Genomic DNA, 18,876 nt, shown 5'->3' on the forward strand with positions numbered 1-18,876 from the left:
GCTTTATGCTACGGTTACTGAATATATAGGATCTTGGAGATAAAAATTGTATTATATTCCTATCACCTTACCCACATCGTTGCTATTTTATAGTTTGTGATACATATAAGAGATCCAGCTCCGTCCACTTACTCTCGCAATTACACATAATATCTATCTTTGAAATCAAAAGACACCCACCCTCAAGAGGAAAAATCAGCAGCGAGAACAATAATTGAACCGGCTTACTGGCTATGCCATTGCTCATTGGAATACACCAACTATACCACTATCCATGGAAACCCCCCACCACCCCAGTGGTTCCAGCGATCTTGGACTTTGTGATAAAAATCTATACCACCAATCATCAGTTGCCCCCCGGGGAGCCTAGCAATGGTTCTTCTACCAGCATGTCTTCCAGCACGAGTGAGAACCATTCTGTTAGTACGCCATGTTTGCCCTGATCTCCCACGATGATGATGGTGGAAAGCAAAAACTGAAGGGTCGTCAACGTATCCGTGGCGAAGATAAGTGATTAACGCATGGCACAAACGACGCAACCTTCGAGAGTATGAATGGCGAGGACGAGGAAGTGATCTCATTTTCATAATATATATATATATATTACATTCGTTCTTATGATGGGTAAAACCTTTGAAAAGAAAGATTTCATATATTTTCAGTTTTGTGAGGCGACCGTTTTTTTGTGTCACCACCACGCATGGCAATATGCACACATCAAACGGTACAAAACATGACATCGCATACAATGCAATGCAATGCAATGCAATGCACCAGAGTCACATGACTGAGATAACAAAACCCATACACACACAAACATCCCAAAATACAAGCACCCGCACACAAGGAGACAAGTAACCCGAACACCAGATAATTGGCACGTGTCCAGCCCTCCGCAGCGGCGGTGATAAGTGATAAAGACGCACAGGGCACCGCCCCGGAACGGTTGACTCATATGAAAAAAGAAAAGCCCAAGAGAAATTGCGTGCTTTCCCCCCCTCCGCATACATAATCGGTGAAACCCGTTTTTTGCTGCTGTCCTTCTCTCTTTTTTCACTTACTGCCAAAACTAGCTGTGAAATTGAGAATTACACACAAATACACAAACAATGAAGGTCACCGACAAGTTACTTCAGGCTCACGAGACCGCGGACCTCCCGGCAACCTTCTCGTTCGAATTCTTTCCTCCAAAAACCGAACAAGGGATCCAGAACTTGTACGATCGTATGGATCGGATGTATCATCTTAACCCAACTTTTATCGACGTTACTTGGAACGCTGGCGGGAGGGTTTCCAAAATCTCTAATGACATTGTCAACACTTGTCAATCGGTGTTGGGACTCGAAACATGTCTCCACATGACGTGCACCAATATGTCTGTGGAGATCATCGACACCGCGCTCCGTGAAGCTTACGAATCAGGATGTCAAAACATCTTGGCCTTGAGAGGTGACCCACCATTGGATGCTCAAGTTGACGCAAACGGCCAGCTCATCCATAAAGGAGAGTTCCAGTACGCTAAAGACTTGATTAGCTACATCAAGAAACAGTATGGGGATCATTTTTGTATCGGGGTCGCTGCGTATCCTGAGGGCCACCCGGAAGAAGATAATTGCGACCGTGTGATTGACTATCTTAAAGAAAAAATCGACGCTGGCGGGGACTTTATTGTCACCCAAATGTTTTATGATGTCGACAATTTCATTGAATGGTGCCACAAATTGAAAGCTAAAGGTATTGAAGCTCCGATTTTCCCAGGGATCATGCCGATCACTACTTATGCTTCTTTTATGAGACGGGCCAAGTGGTCAGAAATTAAGATTCCTCAAGGGTTTTTGGATATCTTGGAACCTCACAAAGAGGATGATTTCAAGATCCGTGAGTTGGGTTGTGAATTAATAACCAAGATGTGTAAAAAACTCCTTGATTCTGGGGTGGTGAACCATTTGCATTTTTACACCATGAATTTGGAAAAAGCCACCATCATGATCTTGCAACAACTTGGGCTTGTCACCCCAGAAGTCAACGATACCGGCTTGACTGGTGGTGAGATCTTGCCATGGCGTAAATCTCTCAACCCAAACCGTACCAATGAATCAGTTCGTCCAATTTTCTGGAAAAACATGAAGTTCAACTACATTGTCCGGACAAAAGATTGGGACGAGTTTCCAAATGGTCGTTGGGGTAATTCGGAATCTCCAGCTTTTGGGGAAATTTCTCTTTTCGATGGTTCTTTGTTGCGTCATTCGGGTAAGAAATTGTTGGAGCTTTGGGGCAGACCACAAACCATGAAAGATCTTAGTGATTTGTTTATCAGGTACTTGAATGGAGATTTGGCAATGTTGCCATGGAGTGATACCCCAATTAATGCGGAAATCAACTCGATCAAGCAAGACTTGATCACCCTTAATGAAAAGGGGATTTTTACCGTCAACAGTCAACCGGCCGTCAATGGAGCACGGTCCGACCACCCAATTTTTGGATGGGGTCCAAAGAATGGGTACATTTACCAAAAACAATACTTGGAATTCTTCATGCCTCGGGCTAAACTCGATACCCTTAGAGCAAACATTGACAAGATCAATCGCATTGAAAACTGCGGTACCAATGACGATTATAAAGTGTTAGCGTTCTTTGCCGTGGATAAGAATGGTGGTTTGCAAACCAATTTGAAAAATGACAGCGTGCCAAATGCCGTCACTTGGGGGATTTTCCCAAATACAGAAGTTATCCAACCAACCATTGTGGAAAAAACCTCTTTTCTTGCTTGGAAGGATGAAGCGTACCATATTGCCCAAGAATGGCAAATGGTGCTCAAGCAAGGAGATGACGGGTCTATCGACTTATTGGGCAAATTACTTGACGACTATGTCTTGATTAACATTGTGGATAATGATTATGTTGGCGAGAACAAAATTTTCAAATTATTTGAAGGTATTGATTGCCTTTGATTTTTTGCTTTATTGAAACACTTTTTTTTTTTTTTTTCTGCTTCAACATCAGTTTGTCTCTAGATACCTCAACGTTATTTCATTTCCTCCAGCCATTTCTTCAACCAATGGTCTGATATTATTCTCAACAATTTTTTTTTTTTTTTTTTTTCAACTTTTCATGGTTTCATTTGATATACTCATTTGTTCTTCTCTCAACAGTTTTTAATTTTGTGTGAATACTTTATTTTTTCCTTCACATTATGTTATTATTTCGGTTATTTCAACATACTTTCTTTCTTTTTTTTTTTTTTTTTCCATCTCACTCGCTTATTTTTATGGTTCAACGGCATTATTCTCCCTAATTGGTTTGTGTTTTTCTTTCAAAGAATTTGATTTCCTTTTATTTTATTTTTTTTCATCCTTCTTTTGCTTATTTTTTTTTCTTTTCTAACCTCTGTCTGTTCTTCTGTCATTCAATCGTTATGTGGTTCGGCTATCTATTCTATTGTTTGGTTTTTGATAATGTTTATGACGAGGAATGATTGATGATTCTTTCACACACCAAAATAGAGAATTGATTCATTTATTTTATGAGTTTTTTCATATCTATCTACCTATTTACATATTTTCACTTTTGCATCGCGACTTCAACCGTCGCGCTCCCTTTGGACATCAACTGTCCTAATAAATTAATTATTCAATTGATTTATAATTGAAGATTGTTGTTTTGTATCGGTAACCGTGTGTGGACTAGCGAATAATGGGGTTATTCCCTTACACTATAACAATACTTACCTTCATTGGCCTTGAGTTAGATATAGTAATAAGTAAGTTAACTAGCTATCACCATGATTAGTCTCAACCTATTTGATGAGCACACAACTCTTCGAATGGCTCCGGAATATAACATAACAACTTGTTATCGCCATGACTTTTGTGGGTGTAAACACAGTAAGACGTTGAAATTGGGTGTTTTTTCAAAGCTTTGCCTTGCGCTCGAATCATTAGTATACTTCAACATGTGTTTCATTGCAATAATCTTCTTGATGTACACTGCTTTCCCACTTGATTATTTGACAATTTACTAAGATATTGAAATTTCTGTCCCTGATTTGACTCCAACCTTGATTGCCATTGGGGTCATTCACATTGCGTACATTGAGATTGTTTTCGGGACAACATGTGTGATCAACCATTGATGTAACAATAACCAAAAATCAGCTGAAAAACGAGGACAAGCCACAAAGAGCTTGGCTTTCTGGTTTGTAGGTAGCCTAATTCATTGGATCCCAATGATCTTTTTCCTTTCATTTCATTTGTTTCCCATTTGAAGTTTCTTTGCTGAGATATTGTATTTCGACTTTTCCTTTTTTTTTTTTTTTACTAAATTTGTTAGAATTCTACAAGGTCTAAAAAGTACTTCATTATATATATATACGAAGTAAACTTAGTCACATATAATAACAAACACTTTAGATAATGTCATTAAATATAGAGACAATAAGCTGTCTTTTCTTGTACCAATCCAAAGGGACGTTGCCTCAAAAAATGTTCCTCAAAAAAAAAAAAAGGGCCAAAAAAAATAAATATTTTTTTCTTACTTTTTAATTGATGGAAGAAACCACAATGCAAAAGTGTTTATTATCCAAGGTCCTCATGAATATTCCAAATCAGAACAGAAACTTATCCACTTATAAGCCACTTGTGGTGATTGTTGGCACCACCGGGGTCGGGAAATCCCAATTCTCCATTGATTTGGCGACGAAGTATCATGGGGAAATCATCAATGCCGACTCGATGCAAATGTATTGTGGGGCACCGTTGATCACCAACAAGCATCCGATAAATGACAGGAACGGCGTGCCGCATCATGTCATGAACCATGTTCCTTGGGAGGAAGAGTACTTCATTCATAGGTTCGAGAAAGAAGCATTGCTGAAGATCGATGACATCCATCGCCGAGGGAAAATCCCCATCGTGGTAGGAGGGACCAGCTACTATTTACAATCATTACTCTTCACCAATAGGGTGGTACGAGAGGACACAAACAAAACAAAACAAGAAGAGATGGAGGAAGATAATGTATTGTCGCAGGAGTATCTTACTAAAGAGGAAGCATTGAAAGGGTTGACCAAGGAACAACAGGATATTTTGAACGACACCCCAATTAAAGTCCACGAAGCATTGAAGGCCATCGACCCAGTAATATCACACAAGTTCCATCCTAATGATACCAGAAGAGTGAAACGGGTGCTCGAAATTTATTTCCGCACCGGCAAGAAACCCTCAGAAATCTATGAAAACCAGACCACCACGTCTTCTTCTTCTTCGTCTATTACCACTGCTGGTTCGTCACAACTTCGATTCCCTACTCTTGTATACTGGCTTTGGGCAGATCAATCTACACTTAATCAACGGCTCGATACCCGAGTTGACTCGATGTTTGAAAACGGAGCGGTAAATGAGATCCATGAATTATACCAGCTGTACCAGCGGCTATTGACAACTCCTGAGAACCGTTGCCAACACGGAGTGTTCCAAGTGATTGGCTTCAAAGAATTCTTACCATGGTTGGAAGACGGTGCGACAAATGACGAGTTGTTTGCCCAAGCCATCGATAAAATGAAGGTGAAGACCAGGAAGTACTCCAAAATGCAAATCAAATGGATTAGGAACGTGCTAATTAAGGAACTACAGCGAAACACTAGCCCTGAAGGATTATTTTCGGCAGAACTTGATTTGTTGGACGCCACGGATTTGAGTAACTGGCAAGAAAACGTTGCTGAAGAGGGATTTAAAAAATTTGAGCGATTCTTGGAAAATGATAATCGTGGTTTGAAAATCGATATTCCAACAAAGATCAAGGAGGTTTTGTTGCCGAACGATGCTGGTGCCGATGAGACTATTAAGAGCAAAAATTGGCAACTGTTTACTTGTCAAACTTGCGTTGATAAAGATTCCAAGTTGCCGCTTATTTTGGTTGGGGAAGATCAGTGGAAAAAGCATTTAGCTGGAAGAAAGCATAGATCAAATTTGAATAGAGGAAAGAAACGTGAAGAATACGAACAATGGGTTAAACGACAAAAGCTTGTCAGCGAAGAGAAGAGCAATGATACAGAAAGCCAACAATGATGGTCTATTACTGATATTTGATGATTTAATGTTTACAAACTTTGTAATAATGGTCCTCAGCTTATATTTTTCAAGTTTATATTTTAAAAGTTCATTCCATCCTTATAAAAAAAAAGAAAGATAAGAAATTAAAGAAACAACAAAGCAAAAGACCACCGTTTAATTTAAAGAATAAAGATAAAAAAAAAATATAAATAAATCAGTATGAATATAAAAAGATGACAAAACATAAAAGATGACAAAACATAAAGGATGACAAAACGTAAAAAGATGACACAAAAACATAACAAATGACAATATTATCAATAACAAAAAAAAAACCCCAAAGAATAGTTAAAATCCTCAAACTCACACTTTATAAAGCATCCATGGTATAATCATGGTAAATCCCTGGGGTGACACTAGCAATAAATTTCAAAAAGATAACTAAGTATTGATCTACTCTAATAACCCCATCTTCTTCGTCTTCCTCTTTATTATTCCCTACACCTTGTACATCTTCCCATTCGTCATCACCTCCTGTTTCTTCACTATCTTTCAACCCCAATTTATTTATCCCCTGAGTGATATCCTTGGTGGCGGCTTCCGCGGCTTCGGCCTTCCTGGATTGTGCTGCAATTTGGGCTCTGGACATCAAGACTTTCATTACCGTGGCATGGCGACATGGGTGGATCGATACCGAAGTGGTGTTTTGCAAAAATGGCGCCTTTTCAATCGTTGCGGTTTTATCACGGTAATCGGCACTAATATCCTCAAACATTTGGTCAGGAGTCAATGGAATACCATCAGCATCGAACCCAACAAGATACATCTTTGGCACACGATACGATGTGGAATAAGTAATGTATAAATCATAATTACGACGGGATTCTTGCAGCAGCAGCACGACGCCGCCGCTAGGGTTCTTACCATCTTCCACTACTGGTTCAATGTCAAAATCATCATCGTCTATATCCTGGATCTCTTGATCGTTTATAAGTTCATGGGAATGATCATTTTTTGCCACTGCAACTTCTTTCTCGTTGTCACCCTTCTTTAACATATGGGTGTGGGTGGTGGTCCAGCCATCTTCATCGGCAACATCTTCTTCATCATCTTCTTCTGCCCCACCATTGAGATACGACAACGCACGCTGGTACGATGGGACTTTCCTAGTGACGAGAAATTGCCTATCCTTGGGCAAGAACGTCTTTTCAAGCGAGTCATCGGCGACAGGACACCATTGCCATGTAGGGAACTTGTAGGACAAATAATCTCCGGCAGCCACAAACTCTTCGGGAGTGATTTCCCCGGTGGTCTTGAATGTTGAGGTATGAGTCACCGGAGTAAGGTACTCTCTAAGAGATGAGAATCTCGATCTTATATTATTCATTATTATTATTATTATTATGTTGTTGTTGATTTGGTTCTATTACGATAAAGATGGCAACCAGAGAGATGAGCTTGTGACGGCAAAAAAATAAAAGTAAAATCGAAAACAGCGAGAGATCACGTCACGTGCATTACAACGTGACCTTCCCTGATGCTCCGGAGTGGAAAATAGTCCGGGACGGAAATGTCTATTTTTTTTTTTTTTTTTTTTTAATCAAAACAGCTTCTTCCTTCACACCTGAGTCTGATTGAAGGATAGATACTCATATAAATAATAACCCAAGATGATTTACAAATACCCACAGTTTCCCCATGTTCAAGTGCTTGGGGTATTGGCAACCAATGTTAAAAACATCGATACTATCAAGCAGGCGGTGATTTCCCTTGACCAACGATATGATTACTGTTTTATCAATGCGGCGAACGTGGTGAGCGTTGAACAAATCAATTGCGCAATTTTTAAGACCTTAACCAATTATTATTTCAATGAGAAGAAGCCACTTAGAACCAACTCGGTCCATGCAGAAACCATCTTGAACCTTTCGCCAAATGCCAACATTACTGACTCATTGAACCGGTTTGGGATCTCGAAAGGAAGCGCCAATTTGATCATCTTGAAAGTATATGGTCTTGGAGGACCACAGCAGCGACAGCAGGAGAATGAACTGTTGTTGCCGGATGATGCAGCAAAAGATTTACAAGGGGTTATACAGCGTGATTTGCAAAACATAAAGGATGTGGTGGAAGCAGAGGTTGCTGAATTGGATAACGACGAGCAGCTTGTAGGGATCAGTGATTTGAAATTGATCAAGAAGAATTATAAATTGGGAGATATGATGGTGGAGGACCGGGAAGTGTTATCCAGGTTGCTAGTGTCGGTATTGCAATTAAGTGATCTCTAGAAACGTACAAGATGTGATCTCTAGAACGTACAAGGTGTGACTATTTAGCTTTCTTTTTGTTTCATAGAGTGAGTTCCAGGAAAAGTGTATATTATTTTATTTTTTAATGTTTGATATTCTTCAGAAACATTTTCCATGATATAAAGTAGGCCAATAAATGAAATCATAAGAATGTTAACAATAGGAAGATTGACTCATTTGCACATGCTCGCTAGTCTCTAAAGCCTCTTACAATCTTATTTGTAATGTTAAAGACAATTATCTCAAAACATATTACCCCATATAATATAACCTAAAGAAGCACACACACACAGATAAAGAAAAGGGCAAAAATAAAACAAAAAAAAAAAAAAGATAATAATCTTGAGTGTAATTCGATGTTTTGTTATTATTGGTTAAACAACCAACAGCAGCAAAAACAATAAAAAAAAAAAAAAATTATATCAATACAATTAGCAAACCAAACATCTGATACCATCAAAGACGAAAAAATATAGGCAAAATAAGAAAATAAAAAAGATGAGCAAAGATAAAGTATAAAGAGCTTTTTTTTTCAGTCTAAAAGAAATGATTCACAATTCTAAATGAAAATAATATCAAATAATAGTAGCTCTATCATGATAGTGACAGCTTATGCTGAATGGAATGGTGGATCGGTCTTGATAAACCACTTCACCATTTGGTTCAAACTGCCTTTATACTTTCTCAAATCATCGGCATTAACCTTCAAATCATCGTCGGTCATCCAGTCAAGGAAATTGTCATATAATTGGTCGAGGAAAGTCACTGGCAACCCGGAAATCACTGACCAGACTTGGGCATTCAAATTTTGATTTAAAATCCTCTGCTTGATTTCAAATGGGGACATGGATTGTTTGGTGAATTTTGGATTCTTTGACTCTGACCTTACCCCTCTTGGCAAGCTAGAAGGTTTGGCATAAATGGTGCTGGTGGCCAAAAAACTGGTGATGATCAAACGACGAAGGCATAATTTGTCACTATTGTTCTTGAAAACACGGTGCTTGTTGTTACCCAGGTGGATATTGTTTGCTAAACGGTTCAAGTATAAAATCCCGGCAAGAAATTGGTTCAATGGCATTCTGGAACGGGTCAAGACTTTTTCAAGGAAATCAATCAAGTTGTTGATGATCAAGTTGTTGCGATTATTGCAACAATCATCGATTGGGAACTTGGTGATGAGGGAATTCGCGACAATCCTCACAATGATCTTCATAATCACTTGACGTTCGTGATGGCTATCATTGATGAAAAGTTGACCAAAAGCATCGCTCATCGATCCTCTAGTGGTGACGGTCTCGACGGCAGATCCCGAAGTCATGGAAGTGTCGGAATCTGGACCAGACTTCTTGATACTAGCATATTGGTTGATTGGGGTGATTCCAATTTCATTGGCATTTGCATGGTTTTCTTTACCGTCAATTTCAGAAACATCATCCTCTTCATCAAAAGATTCATCGTTACTACCTTCAGTATCGGTCAAGTCAGGAACAGACACCGGGCAAGAACTGGAATGGCCTTCAGAAAACTTGGCAGCACCACTTTTTGTGTTGACGATATTTGTCTTCATGGTACTAGTAGTGGCGGTGGTAGTGGTAATATTCTTGGTATCGTTGTTGTTCAAGAGAACTTTATCACTCCTGTGATCGTCAATATTAGCATGGATTGACGATTGGTATCTGGTGTCATTAATTAGATCAGACAGGTCTCCAAATGCCATTTTTCCCTCCCAAAAAGAAAATAAAAACTAAAACGAGATTTCTTAAAAAAAAACAGCCAGTAAAATAATATAATAGAGCAGAGCAAAAGTTAAAAAAAAAAGTGATTTATGTACGATATCTGTTGAAAAAGGATTCCACAAAGTTATTAATTTGATGAGCTGGGATCTCCTGTTGAAGAGAACTTGATGATTACTAATTTATGAAAGCAATTATCTTCAAAACAAACTTATCTGAGAGTTGGAGCCCACAAAAGAATGCTGATAAATGGTTGGAGAATTCAAAAAGATGAAATGAATAAAAACAAAAAAAACTGGCCTTGTTGAAACGGAATGTTGTATTGTAGGTGTGGTTGTTCAAATAGATATGATCAGTTCATTGGTGTTTTGATGACAAATACAACACAATGACGACAGGACACTAGCAAACGGGAAATAACAAATATTTCTATCTCTTCAGAGACTAATTGAATATTTGTTACTTCTTTTTGGTATTTTCTAGTATTGGCCAGTCAAGCTAGCAAGACAAAACAAAACAAAAAGCTGGTTTATAATAAAGGAAAAAAGAAACAGCAAAAACAAACCGAAACAAAAAGAGAGAAGGAAGAATAAGATACCAGGTACACTCTATTAATATGGGATAAGTATACGAATATCAATTAATATATATGTGTTATTGATGATTCTTTCTTCTTCTTTTTTTTTTTTTCTCCTTTGTTTTAGTAGGACTTTTGCGTGAGATTTTGGCGTGGTTTTAAGATTTGGTATTGAGCCGTCAACGTTTTTTCTTATATGTGTAAAATTTTTTTTTTGTTTTTTTGACTGTTTGATGAGTCACGACGGCCGGTGTCCCTACAATGCACCTGTCATGTGGGGTGGACGGGGCGAAGATCCTCGTACATCCGTCGGTTGCCGGTGGTGGTTTATGATATATGCATTATAGTGCATTGTGATGATACGCGCATATTGCTGCAGTATACCACATTTACCTCATCGCACGTGAGTTGACCAAACTTTAATAACCGAAAGAAAGCTGCCAAAACAACCAATGCTGACGGTCTCTTGGATGGTTAGCCAATCTTTTGTATGGTGATCTTGGTCGATGCTAGACAGTTCTTTAACGTCTGATATCTTATTTCATTTCACTCTGTTTGGTTGTCCGGTACTTCTGCTCACAGCATAGCATAGCAATCCCTACTCCATACATTTACCATGGAAGCCTCAGAACAGATAACAGGGTACCAACACAATAGTACTCCTCGACCGCCCAACCAACAACGACGACTGAACATCATTATTGACGATCACGACCAACAAAAAATCCTCCTGGCCCTTCAAACGGTTTTCGCCGACATCGAATCAGTGCATCACCATCCCGAAGACTCGAAGTTCTTGGAGAAGGCTGCTGAGGCGGTACTATTGGATTACTGGGACCGATTCGATCAGTATAAAGGACGTGTGTTCCGTAAGAATCTCCAGAATGTCTTTAGAAACTCTGACCAAAATGATACCGGGGCCAAGATGAAGTATTATCGCAAATGTTTGGATGAAGTGGTGAATCATTCAAATAATCATTATCAGCCTCCCCTCAGATCACTGGCACTAAGTTCAACTTCAAGTTCTTCTATTGGCACATCAAGTTCTCATCAAGCGGCTGCTTCTACTTCCACTGCTACCCGAAACCATAGTGTTTTTAATAATAGTGGCCTAAATAATTCATCCTACGGGTTCGGTTCAGGAGATTTAGTATATTCACAAGAAAACAGCACCAAAAGATTGAAGATTGATAATATTTTGGCGTTCCCGAAAGTCGAAACCGACCTCTTCCCCAACCATTCATATTCCTCTGCCAGTCAAGGTCTTCTCCAAATGGCGGGACTATCACTGAATGAACCAAATTCCAAGGCTGGACAACTGTATTCCTCTGATATCTACGAGTTTGTGTCGGCGCTTAATCATTTAAAGACCGGGGAGTTGCTGTATCCTCAAGCCACCGCTGCCAATGGTAACTATCAAGGAAATGGCAAGGCTCCAATACAAGACTACACACCATCGTCACCATCGTCTTACAAAATGTCAGCATACGTGGACAATAGGAACACCTCGAGCACAACCTCATCACAGCTCACTAGCTCTGTATCGTCATATGATAATCACACTAGTAAATCGTTAGGTAATGTTGATGAAAACACTTCTTGCAATGATCCGGTGGAAAAAGTATTCAAGTGTGGTTCTTGTCCACTTTCTTTCAAGAGGAACTCCGATCTCAAGCGACATGTCAAGACCCATCTGGCCACCCTTCCTCATATTTGTAACAACTGTGGCAAATCGTTTGCCCGGAAAGATGCCTTGAAGCGTCATTATGGCACGCAAACGTGCCATAGAAACCGAGACAATCGCACGTACATTGATAACTTGAAGTTATTGACCGAGGAAGAACGCAGCATGGACATGACGGTAAATAGTCGTCAAAAGAACCCTGGGTGAAAAACAAAAAGAAAATGTCATCTTATTTTTTTCTTTCTTTTTTGTTATTTTTATCATTGTTATTTTTAAGGGTGGCTTATTTAAATATATTTGTGGACATTTTAGATGACTTTTACGATAAAATCCATTGATTAGTGGTGATGCTTTGGAGAATCAAAATTTCCTTGTTTTTTATTTGTTTTTTTGCTGTTGCTTGTTTTATAGAAATGAATATTTTTTGGTGACGTTCAATCTTTTATCCGTTAATTCATTATATGAATTATTATGATTATATGTATCTGTAGTTATGTTTTTAATATATCCAACAGGTGCTGTTACTGTATGACGCAAGAATTCAAGACTACCAATACGAATAAATGAATATGAACAAATACGTCAATATATCAATATAATAAATGTAATTTTATAACTTCTTCCCAACCAAATACTACTAAAGGAAGCCGATCGACTACATAGTCATTTCTTCGAGTCATTTATATCATATTATCACAACATAAAGTTATCTCTTGGTATCATTTCATCCATTCTTTTGGCATCTGCTACAACTGCTGCTCCAATACGCAAAAACGCTACCACCATTGCCAATGAAGGTTACTTTGGCTCTCCGCCACCATCATCGTCTCTTCCTCCTCCTCCTCCTCCTCAAAACAATAGTCCAGGTGGTTTTGGTATGCACAATATTGTCAACTCAACCACCACTTCCGCCTAGATCTTTTCCTATTGAGGCTCAAACTTGTAACACATTTCATCCTGGTGATGAAATATCTTGTGTGCTATTATATTTCTTCTTTTCTCTGATAACGCTTTTCATATTTTTTTATTCACATCACACTACATGAAGTAGTAGACATTCATTTCTTTATATGTAGTATGATTACCATCATCATTTAACTTTTGATTCATATTTTTATTGGTTTGGTTTTGAAACATCATAACTCTCGTGTACTTGGCTTTAGAAAGTTACAGACGTGAAAAACTTCATAAAATATGGCAAATCCGGGGTATACACACACACAAGGTTCCATGCTCCTAATAAGGCAAGACCCAATCTTCATCCGGTCCTCAAGCGTATAATAACAGAAAATAATAAAAAAAAAAAAATGTGTTCAGATCTCTGTAAACACATATTTTATTCTTCAATTTCCAACAAGACGCACTAAATTTGCAGCCATGATATACTATCATTGATTTCTCCTTCGCGCTTTTTCTTTATAACTCAGCTCTTTAGTTATTTTTATTGTATCACCAAGTTTTTAACAATACTATTATGCCTATCCCTGTCGTACGTTAATTTGAATTCCTCCAGTCTTCAACATTTCTTTGCCGCCAAACCGATCATAAGCATAAAGCCCTATCCCAATAAATGTTAAGCCAGAAAATTGAGAGGCAGATATCCACGCAAAATGATTAGCCCACAACATTCCAACGGTAATTATCACAATCCGTTTGAGCAATGATGCCACAGAATATGTCACAGTAGGTAGAGATCCAAGAAGATGGAAAGCAAGCAAAGCTTGGCAGAAATGCGCTAGACCATTGAGACAAAGAAGCCCCCAAGGAATTTCAAAATTTTTGGTTGCCAAAGTCGACGTTTCAGATAATACTATTCCATCATTAAGATTTTCAGTGAAAACTTTTGCTTGTGATAATTCACCAAGAATTTTAGGAAATTCCGAAAAGAGGAAAACCGGTAATGAAAGGGTTGCTCCAAACACCGAGCAATACAAAAGCACAGTAAGTTTATCCGGTCTAGAACTTGATTTATGAGATTTTGATGAATGGTTATTGGCTTCTGGCACCGATAAATTACTATATGATTTCAATTTTTCCAATTCGGATCGCGATTTTTCTTCGAGTCTATTGAGGGTCACTGATGAATTATTATTGGATAACGGCAATAAATCGTGGGGTTTTGCCACTGAGGCCAAGGCAAGCAGTGCTGGATCGGTGGGACCTTGAAAAGTAACCACTCTTTTCCCATAAATGTTTTGCACCACAAAGACAAAACAAGAAGCAAGGGCAAAGAAATATCCTTTGGTTTCGTCCAGTGAGAGCCCAGTGGTATGTCTAGAAGCGTTACTGGTGACAATAAGCATCACCCCCGCGGCAATTGGCAACAATGTGAGATAAGTAGTGTAAGGAAAACGAATGCCGTAATATAATTTATAAGTTAACACTATTAATAATGGATTGAGGGTTTTGATGCTGGAAGCAGTTGCCACGGGAATCAATGATGTAGCAGCATGACTCAAGAATTTACCCACGAATTGGAAAATTCCCATGGGGAACATTAATTTGGCATAATAGAGGGAAAGAATCATAAACCTATTGTCTTTTAGATTATCTGGGGTGGGAATGGATCCTTTGGGGAATTTTCGGTGAATCGCAGGAAACTCATATACGATTCTTGTGGTCAAGCAACACAACAATGCTGCCGAAAAGAACTGACATTGAGATAATGTCAAAGGGTATGGAAAACCAGTGAGAATGGCTTTTGATAGTTGAGAAGTCAATGAAGAGATACCATACCACAAAAGGCACAAGATCACCACCCGAGCAGAAACTGATAACTTACGAGTCGATGTTTGTAAGTTATCCATGGATATGATTTCAGGGGCAAGTGTCCTATTCAATAACTTTTCACAAGAGCTGGTAGTTTTTTGCCTCTGGTAGTCATTCAAATGAAAGCTATTACTGCTGAATATACTCATATACTAAACAATATAATAAGTGAGTCGAGCACCAGTGGAATTATCCCCAAGTGGCATTTTGTTGGGAGTGACGTATACCAGCAGTTTGGGTCACATGGTGATATGCCATTAAACCACAACAGCTTTGTTGACCCAATGATGTTTGAACGAGAATTTTACTTATGCCTTTGATTGACATAAATGGTAAATAGTAGTTTATTATATCTTTAAAGAAAAAAGAAGAAGAAAAAAATGATGAAAATTGCAGTTTTTGTGTATCCAGCAGTAATCGCTTATCATGGTATGGTATAAATTTAAGAGACAGGAATGGTGGAAATTAGAAAGGGCGCAAATGAAAACAAATCTAAGATGAGAAGGAGCTATAAGAGCAAGAAAATAAATAAATAAATAAATAAACAGGATAACGTTTAGTACAATGGTTTATTGAAGAAATCAGCAATCTTATCCAAAATGCTTTTTTTGGACCCATCTTCATTGACTTGGTAACTCTCCTTTTGTTCACCTTCGACACAGTTTTGTTGGTCCCCCAAGTAGAAGTTAGACTGGAAAACAACACCAATCAACATAATTGAGCTGACACCAACACCCATACAGAATAAAACGTGGTTGACTTCTTGGTAGGCTTTGATGGCTCCCAATCTGTTAGCTGATCCCCAAGGTTCGGCATGGATGTCACTAACAGATTCAAAAAACTCGGTAGCCTTAGTTGCATCTGGAACGTATTTTAGCAAAGCTCCAGGCATCTTGGAGTTCCAAATTGCGGCGGTGATAGCAGTACCGATGGCAGCACCAATCAGAGAATATAATGATAACACCGAGATGGTAGCCGCCATATCTTGATGAGGAACCGCAGCTTGAGCAGCAATTTGAGTACCCATGACATTGGCAGCGTCACCAAAACTGGTGATGATCAAACCAGCAATAAGTACCCCGATACCAGGACTCTCTGCATACGTGCCGGCCTTAACATAAAGCCCCATACCGATCAATTTGATACAAATACCAACGACTTGGAAAACTTTGTAACGATGGAAGATTCTGAAAACGATACCCCAAACGATACCGAAGAAACAAAGTCCCATAGTAACGGTATTGGAGAAGTAAACCCAGTCTTGGGTAGACAAGTCGAGGACAACCATGGTGTAAGAGGTGAAGTAAAGCAAGGGGAAGTAGCCACCCAATTGATAAATGAAGTCGATAATAACACAACAAATGAAAGTACGGTTGAACAATACTCTTTTTGGTAACAATGGGAACGGGGCAATCCAGATTTCGTAGATTACATACATGATAATAAGCACCCCACCAACAACTTCCATGGCGATCATGGAAGGATTAGACCAGCCGCCTACAGCATAGGGGTAAAGAGAACATGGAAGCAATATCAAAGAGAATCCAAAACCGATAAGAAGAAGACCAATAGCATCTATTTCAATGAGGGCTTCCTCAATAAGTGCACACCAAGCCTTGAAAGATGATTTTTGAGACTCAGCCACTGTTCTTTTCTTTTCGAGGAATGGATCAGAGCCAATCGGGATCTTGTTCTGGGAATTGGCTTTGTGATCCAACCAGTACATGATCATAACTGCGGGAATAAGAGCCACTGGGGTGATAATAGTGAACATACCGTAACCCCAACGCCAGTTAGTAGCGACGATTTGCTCAACAATGTAACCAGAGACCCAAGTGGTAACCAAGTAAGGCATGGCCAAAATAGAAAGCATGAAAGATCTCCATTTCAAAGAGATCATATCACCAACAACAATGGAGTTCATAAGATCGATACCAGACTGGCCAATGGAAATGAATACTGAGCCAATAACATAAGCTGAAATGTTAGGAGAACAAGCGGTTACGATGAAGCCAATAACATAAAGAACAATAACGACGATGTAAGTAGTTGGTCTGGAAGTGAAATCCGCGATTTTAGCAATGAAAGGTTTACAGACAGCACTAATGACAGAGTTGGCAATTGTCAAAGTAGACAACATTGAGTGACGGCCAAAAGAGGAAGTAGCATAAGGTTGATAGTTATAGGTGGTAGAATTATCTAAAGTAGCCACCCATGCGGTCAAAAATATAGAAAGCCCAAAAATCCAGAGATAGGTGCGGCTCAGACTGGACTTGACTGCCTCAATTCTTGTAACCCCTCTGGTTTTGACAACATCATCGGTTTTTTCTTTATAGAAATCTTCCTCTGACATCAAATTTTCCGGATCATAGGATCTTTTGATATCATTGGCGGTAGAGACACCTTGTTCTTCGGACATCTTTTTTATTTGTGTCTAAAAGTGTCCAAAAGGATTGTTGTAATGAGAGCGCTATATGTTGAAAAAAAAAAAACAACCCCCTCAGTTCTATGGAAGGAAATTGTGAATTTATATCCTAAATATTATTATCCATAATATTATTCTTTAGTTTCTTCTTCTTCTGCAAAAGACACCCCTGTGTCACATTGTGTGATTGATTGTAAAAAAAATTTTTAATATATATGAGGTATTTCTTCTGCATGTCAAAGCAAAGTCTGCCTCTACAGCCAGATGCTCTATTGAAGTTTGATACCCTTTCTAAGGGTGAGACAATAAGGTCTTCGATATTATCTCAGTGTTTATAACGGTTATTGTTATAATAAGGCTCTATAAGCCAAGAAGTTGATAACTTCGAGCAAGAATATTGGATAATTTCTAGCATATTTTCCCATCTCTTCCAGAGTAGTTTGTAAAGTATATTTCTTTATTCTTTTATTCTCCACTGAAGCGTATTCCATAAAGAGAAAGTTGCGTATTTTACCTCACAAGGAAATGAGATATTTACGATTTGCACGGGGTCCCGATTAAATCCAAGATCATCGCTTTCTTGGTGGTAGTTGCGACAGCCAACGAAAACAAGAGAAATATTCTATTATATAGATGAAACACGAAACAAAATTGGTCAGGCCACCCAATACGGTGTATCGTCTTTATTACTCCATTAGTGAAAACCTGTCAATGCTTGCGGGATTTTAAGAATTATAATCGTTCACAGATCATCAAAGCCCGAAACTTTTGATAGGCAATGCAATTTTTTTCTTTTGTTTTTTTGTTTGTTTGTTTTTTTCGGTCAGGCACTCTTTCGACAGACTTTTACCAATTGAAATGTTTGTTCTCACCTTCATCACTCACCATATTCATATTATTTCTAATTTTTTGGGCTTCAATAAGCTGAAATAAAGCATTTTGCACGCAACAATTGAAGGACCCTTCGTACTCGGTTTTTCTTCTGGCCACCATTACCATCTAAGAATAGCTATAGACTGTTTCATAATAATCTATAGGGAGCAAGAAACATTCACAATGGCTGTGGAGTATGAATGAATGAAATGTATAGTAATGAGTCACAGAGGTTCTTTCCAAATAACATGCAAACCGGGCACATTAGGGCTCTTTCTAATAGGTAAAATAAAATACTATAACCTTCCTGCATCAAAAAATCACATTCCTTGCATTAGGGACTAATCATGTCACCGGAAAAAAGCAAACAATCTCAATAATCACGATTATTGAGGAAAAAAGGTGCAGTTTGTGTTTGTTTGAAGAGCAGGAAGGCTACACACGAATATTGAAGAA

The 18,876-nt window shown here is 38.6% G+C and overlaps 8 protein-coding genes across 8 annotated transcripts; 4 read left to right on the top strand and 4 right to left on the bottom strand. All coding sequences in view use genetic code 12, as the record gives it.

The window, feature by feature from the left end:
- Nucleotides 1-1,109: 1,109 nt before the first annotated feature.
- Nucleotides 1,110-2,951, top strand: MET13 (methylenetetrahydrofolate reductase (NAD(P)H) MET13; the record flags this gene model as incomplete). Its single annotated transcript, XM_064994630.1, has 1 exon — nt 1,110-2,951. One exon carries the CDS (start codon nt 1,110-1,112, stop codon nt 2,949-2,951), a length of 1,842 nt encoding a protein of 613 aa, XP_064850702.1.
- Nucleotides 2,952-4,559: 1,608 nt separating this feature from the next.
- On the top strand, nt 4,560-6,065 carry MOD5 (tRNA dimethylallyltransferase; the record flags this gene model as incomplete). The annotated part of the gene is made up of 1 exon (XM_064994631.1): nt 4,560-6,065. The coding sequence occupies one exon, from the start codon at nt 4,560-4,562 to the stop codon at nt 6,063-6,065; it is 1,506 nt and encodes a 501-aa protein (XP_064850703.1).
- Nucleotides 6,066-6,420: 355 nt separating this feature from the next.
- Nucleotides 6,421-7,437, bottom strand: ATG3 (Atg3p; the record flags this gene model as incomplete). The annotated part of the gene is made up of 1 exon (XM_064994632.1): nt 6,421-7,437. The coding sequence occupies one exon, from the start codon at nt 7,435-7,437 to the stop codon at nt 6,421-6,423; it is 1,017 nt and encodes a 338-aa protein (XP_064850704.1).
- A 283-nt stretch (nt 7,438-7,720) lies between these two features.
- On the top strand, nt 7,721-8,338 carry CGI121 (Cgi121p; the record flags this gene model as incomplete). The annotated part of the gene is made up of 1 exon (XM_064994633.1): nt 7,721-8,338. The coding sequence occupies one exon, from the start codon at nt 7,721-7,723 to the stop codon at nt 8,336-8,338; it is 618 nt and encodes a 205-aa protein (XP_064850705.1).
- Nucleotides 8,339-8,969: 631 nt separating this feature from the next.
- DASC09_010310 (uncharacterized protein) lies at nt 8,970-10,076 on the bottom strand (the record flags this gene model as incomplete). The annotated part of the gene is made up of 1 exon (XM_064994634.1): nt 8,970-10,076. The coding sequence occupies one exon, from the start codon at nt 10,074-10,076 to the stop codon at nt 8,970-8,972; it is 1,107 nt and encodes a 368-aa protein (XP_064850706.1).
- Nucleotides 10,077-11,285: 1,209 nt separating this feature from the next.
- On the top strand, nt 11,286-12,560 carry DASC09_010320 (C2H2-type zinc finger protein; the record flags this gene model as incomplete). The annotated part of the gene is made up of 1 exon (XM_064994635.1): nt 11,286-12,560. One exon carries the CDS (start codon nt 11,286-11,288, stop codon nt 12,558-12,560), a length of 1,275 nt encoding a protein of 424 aa, XP_064850707.1.
- A 1,271-nt stretch (nt 12,561-13,831) lies between these two features.
- Nucleotides 13,832-15,271, bottom strand: DASC09_010330 (uncharacterized protein; the record flags this gene model as incomplete). The annotated part of the gene is made up of 1 exon (XM_064994636.1): nt 13,832-15,271. One exon carries the CDS (start codon nt 15,269-15,271, stop codon nt 13,832-13,834), a length of 1,440 nt encoding a protein of 479 aa, XP_064850708.1.
- Nucleotides 15,272-15,678: 407 nt separating this feature from the next.
- DASC09_010340 (uncharacterized protein) lies at nt 15,679-17,541 on the bottom strand (the record flags this gene model as incomplete). Its single annotated transcript, XM_064994637.1, has 1 exon — nt 15,679-17,541. The coding sequence occupies one exon, from the start codon at nt 17,539-17,541 to the stop codon at nt 15,679-15,681; it is 1,863 nt and encodes a 620-aa protein (XP_064850709.1).
- Nucleotides 17,542-18,876: the final 1,335 nt, after the last annotated feature.

Source organism: Saccharomycopsis crataegensis (genome assembly GCF_037102585.1).
Source record: "Saccharomycopsis crataegensis DNA, jcf7180000000073, whole genome shotgun sequence".
Taxonomy (NCBI): domain Eukaryota; kingdom Fungi; phylum Ascomycota; class Saccharomycetes; order Ascoideales; family Saccharomycopsidaceae; genus Saccharomycopsis; species Saccharomycopsis crataegensis.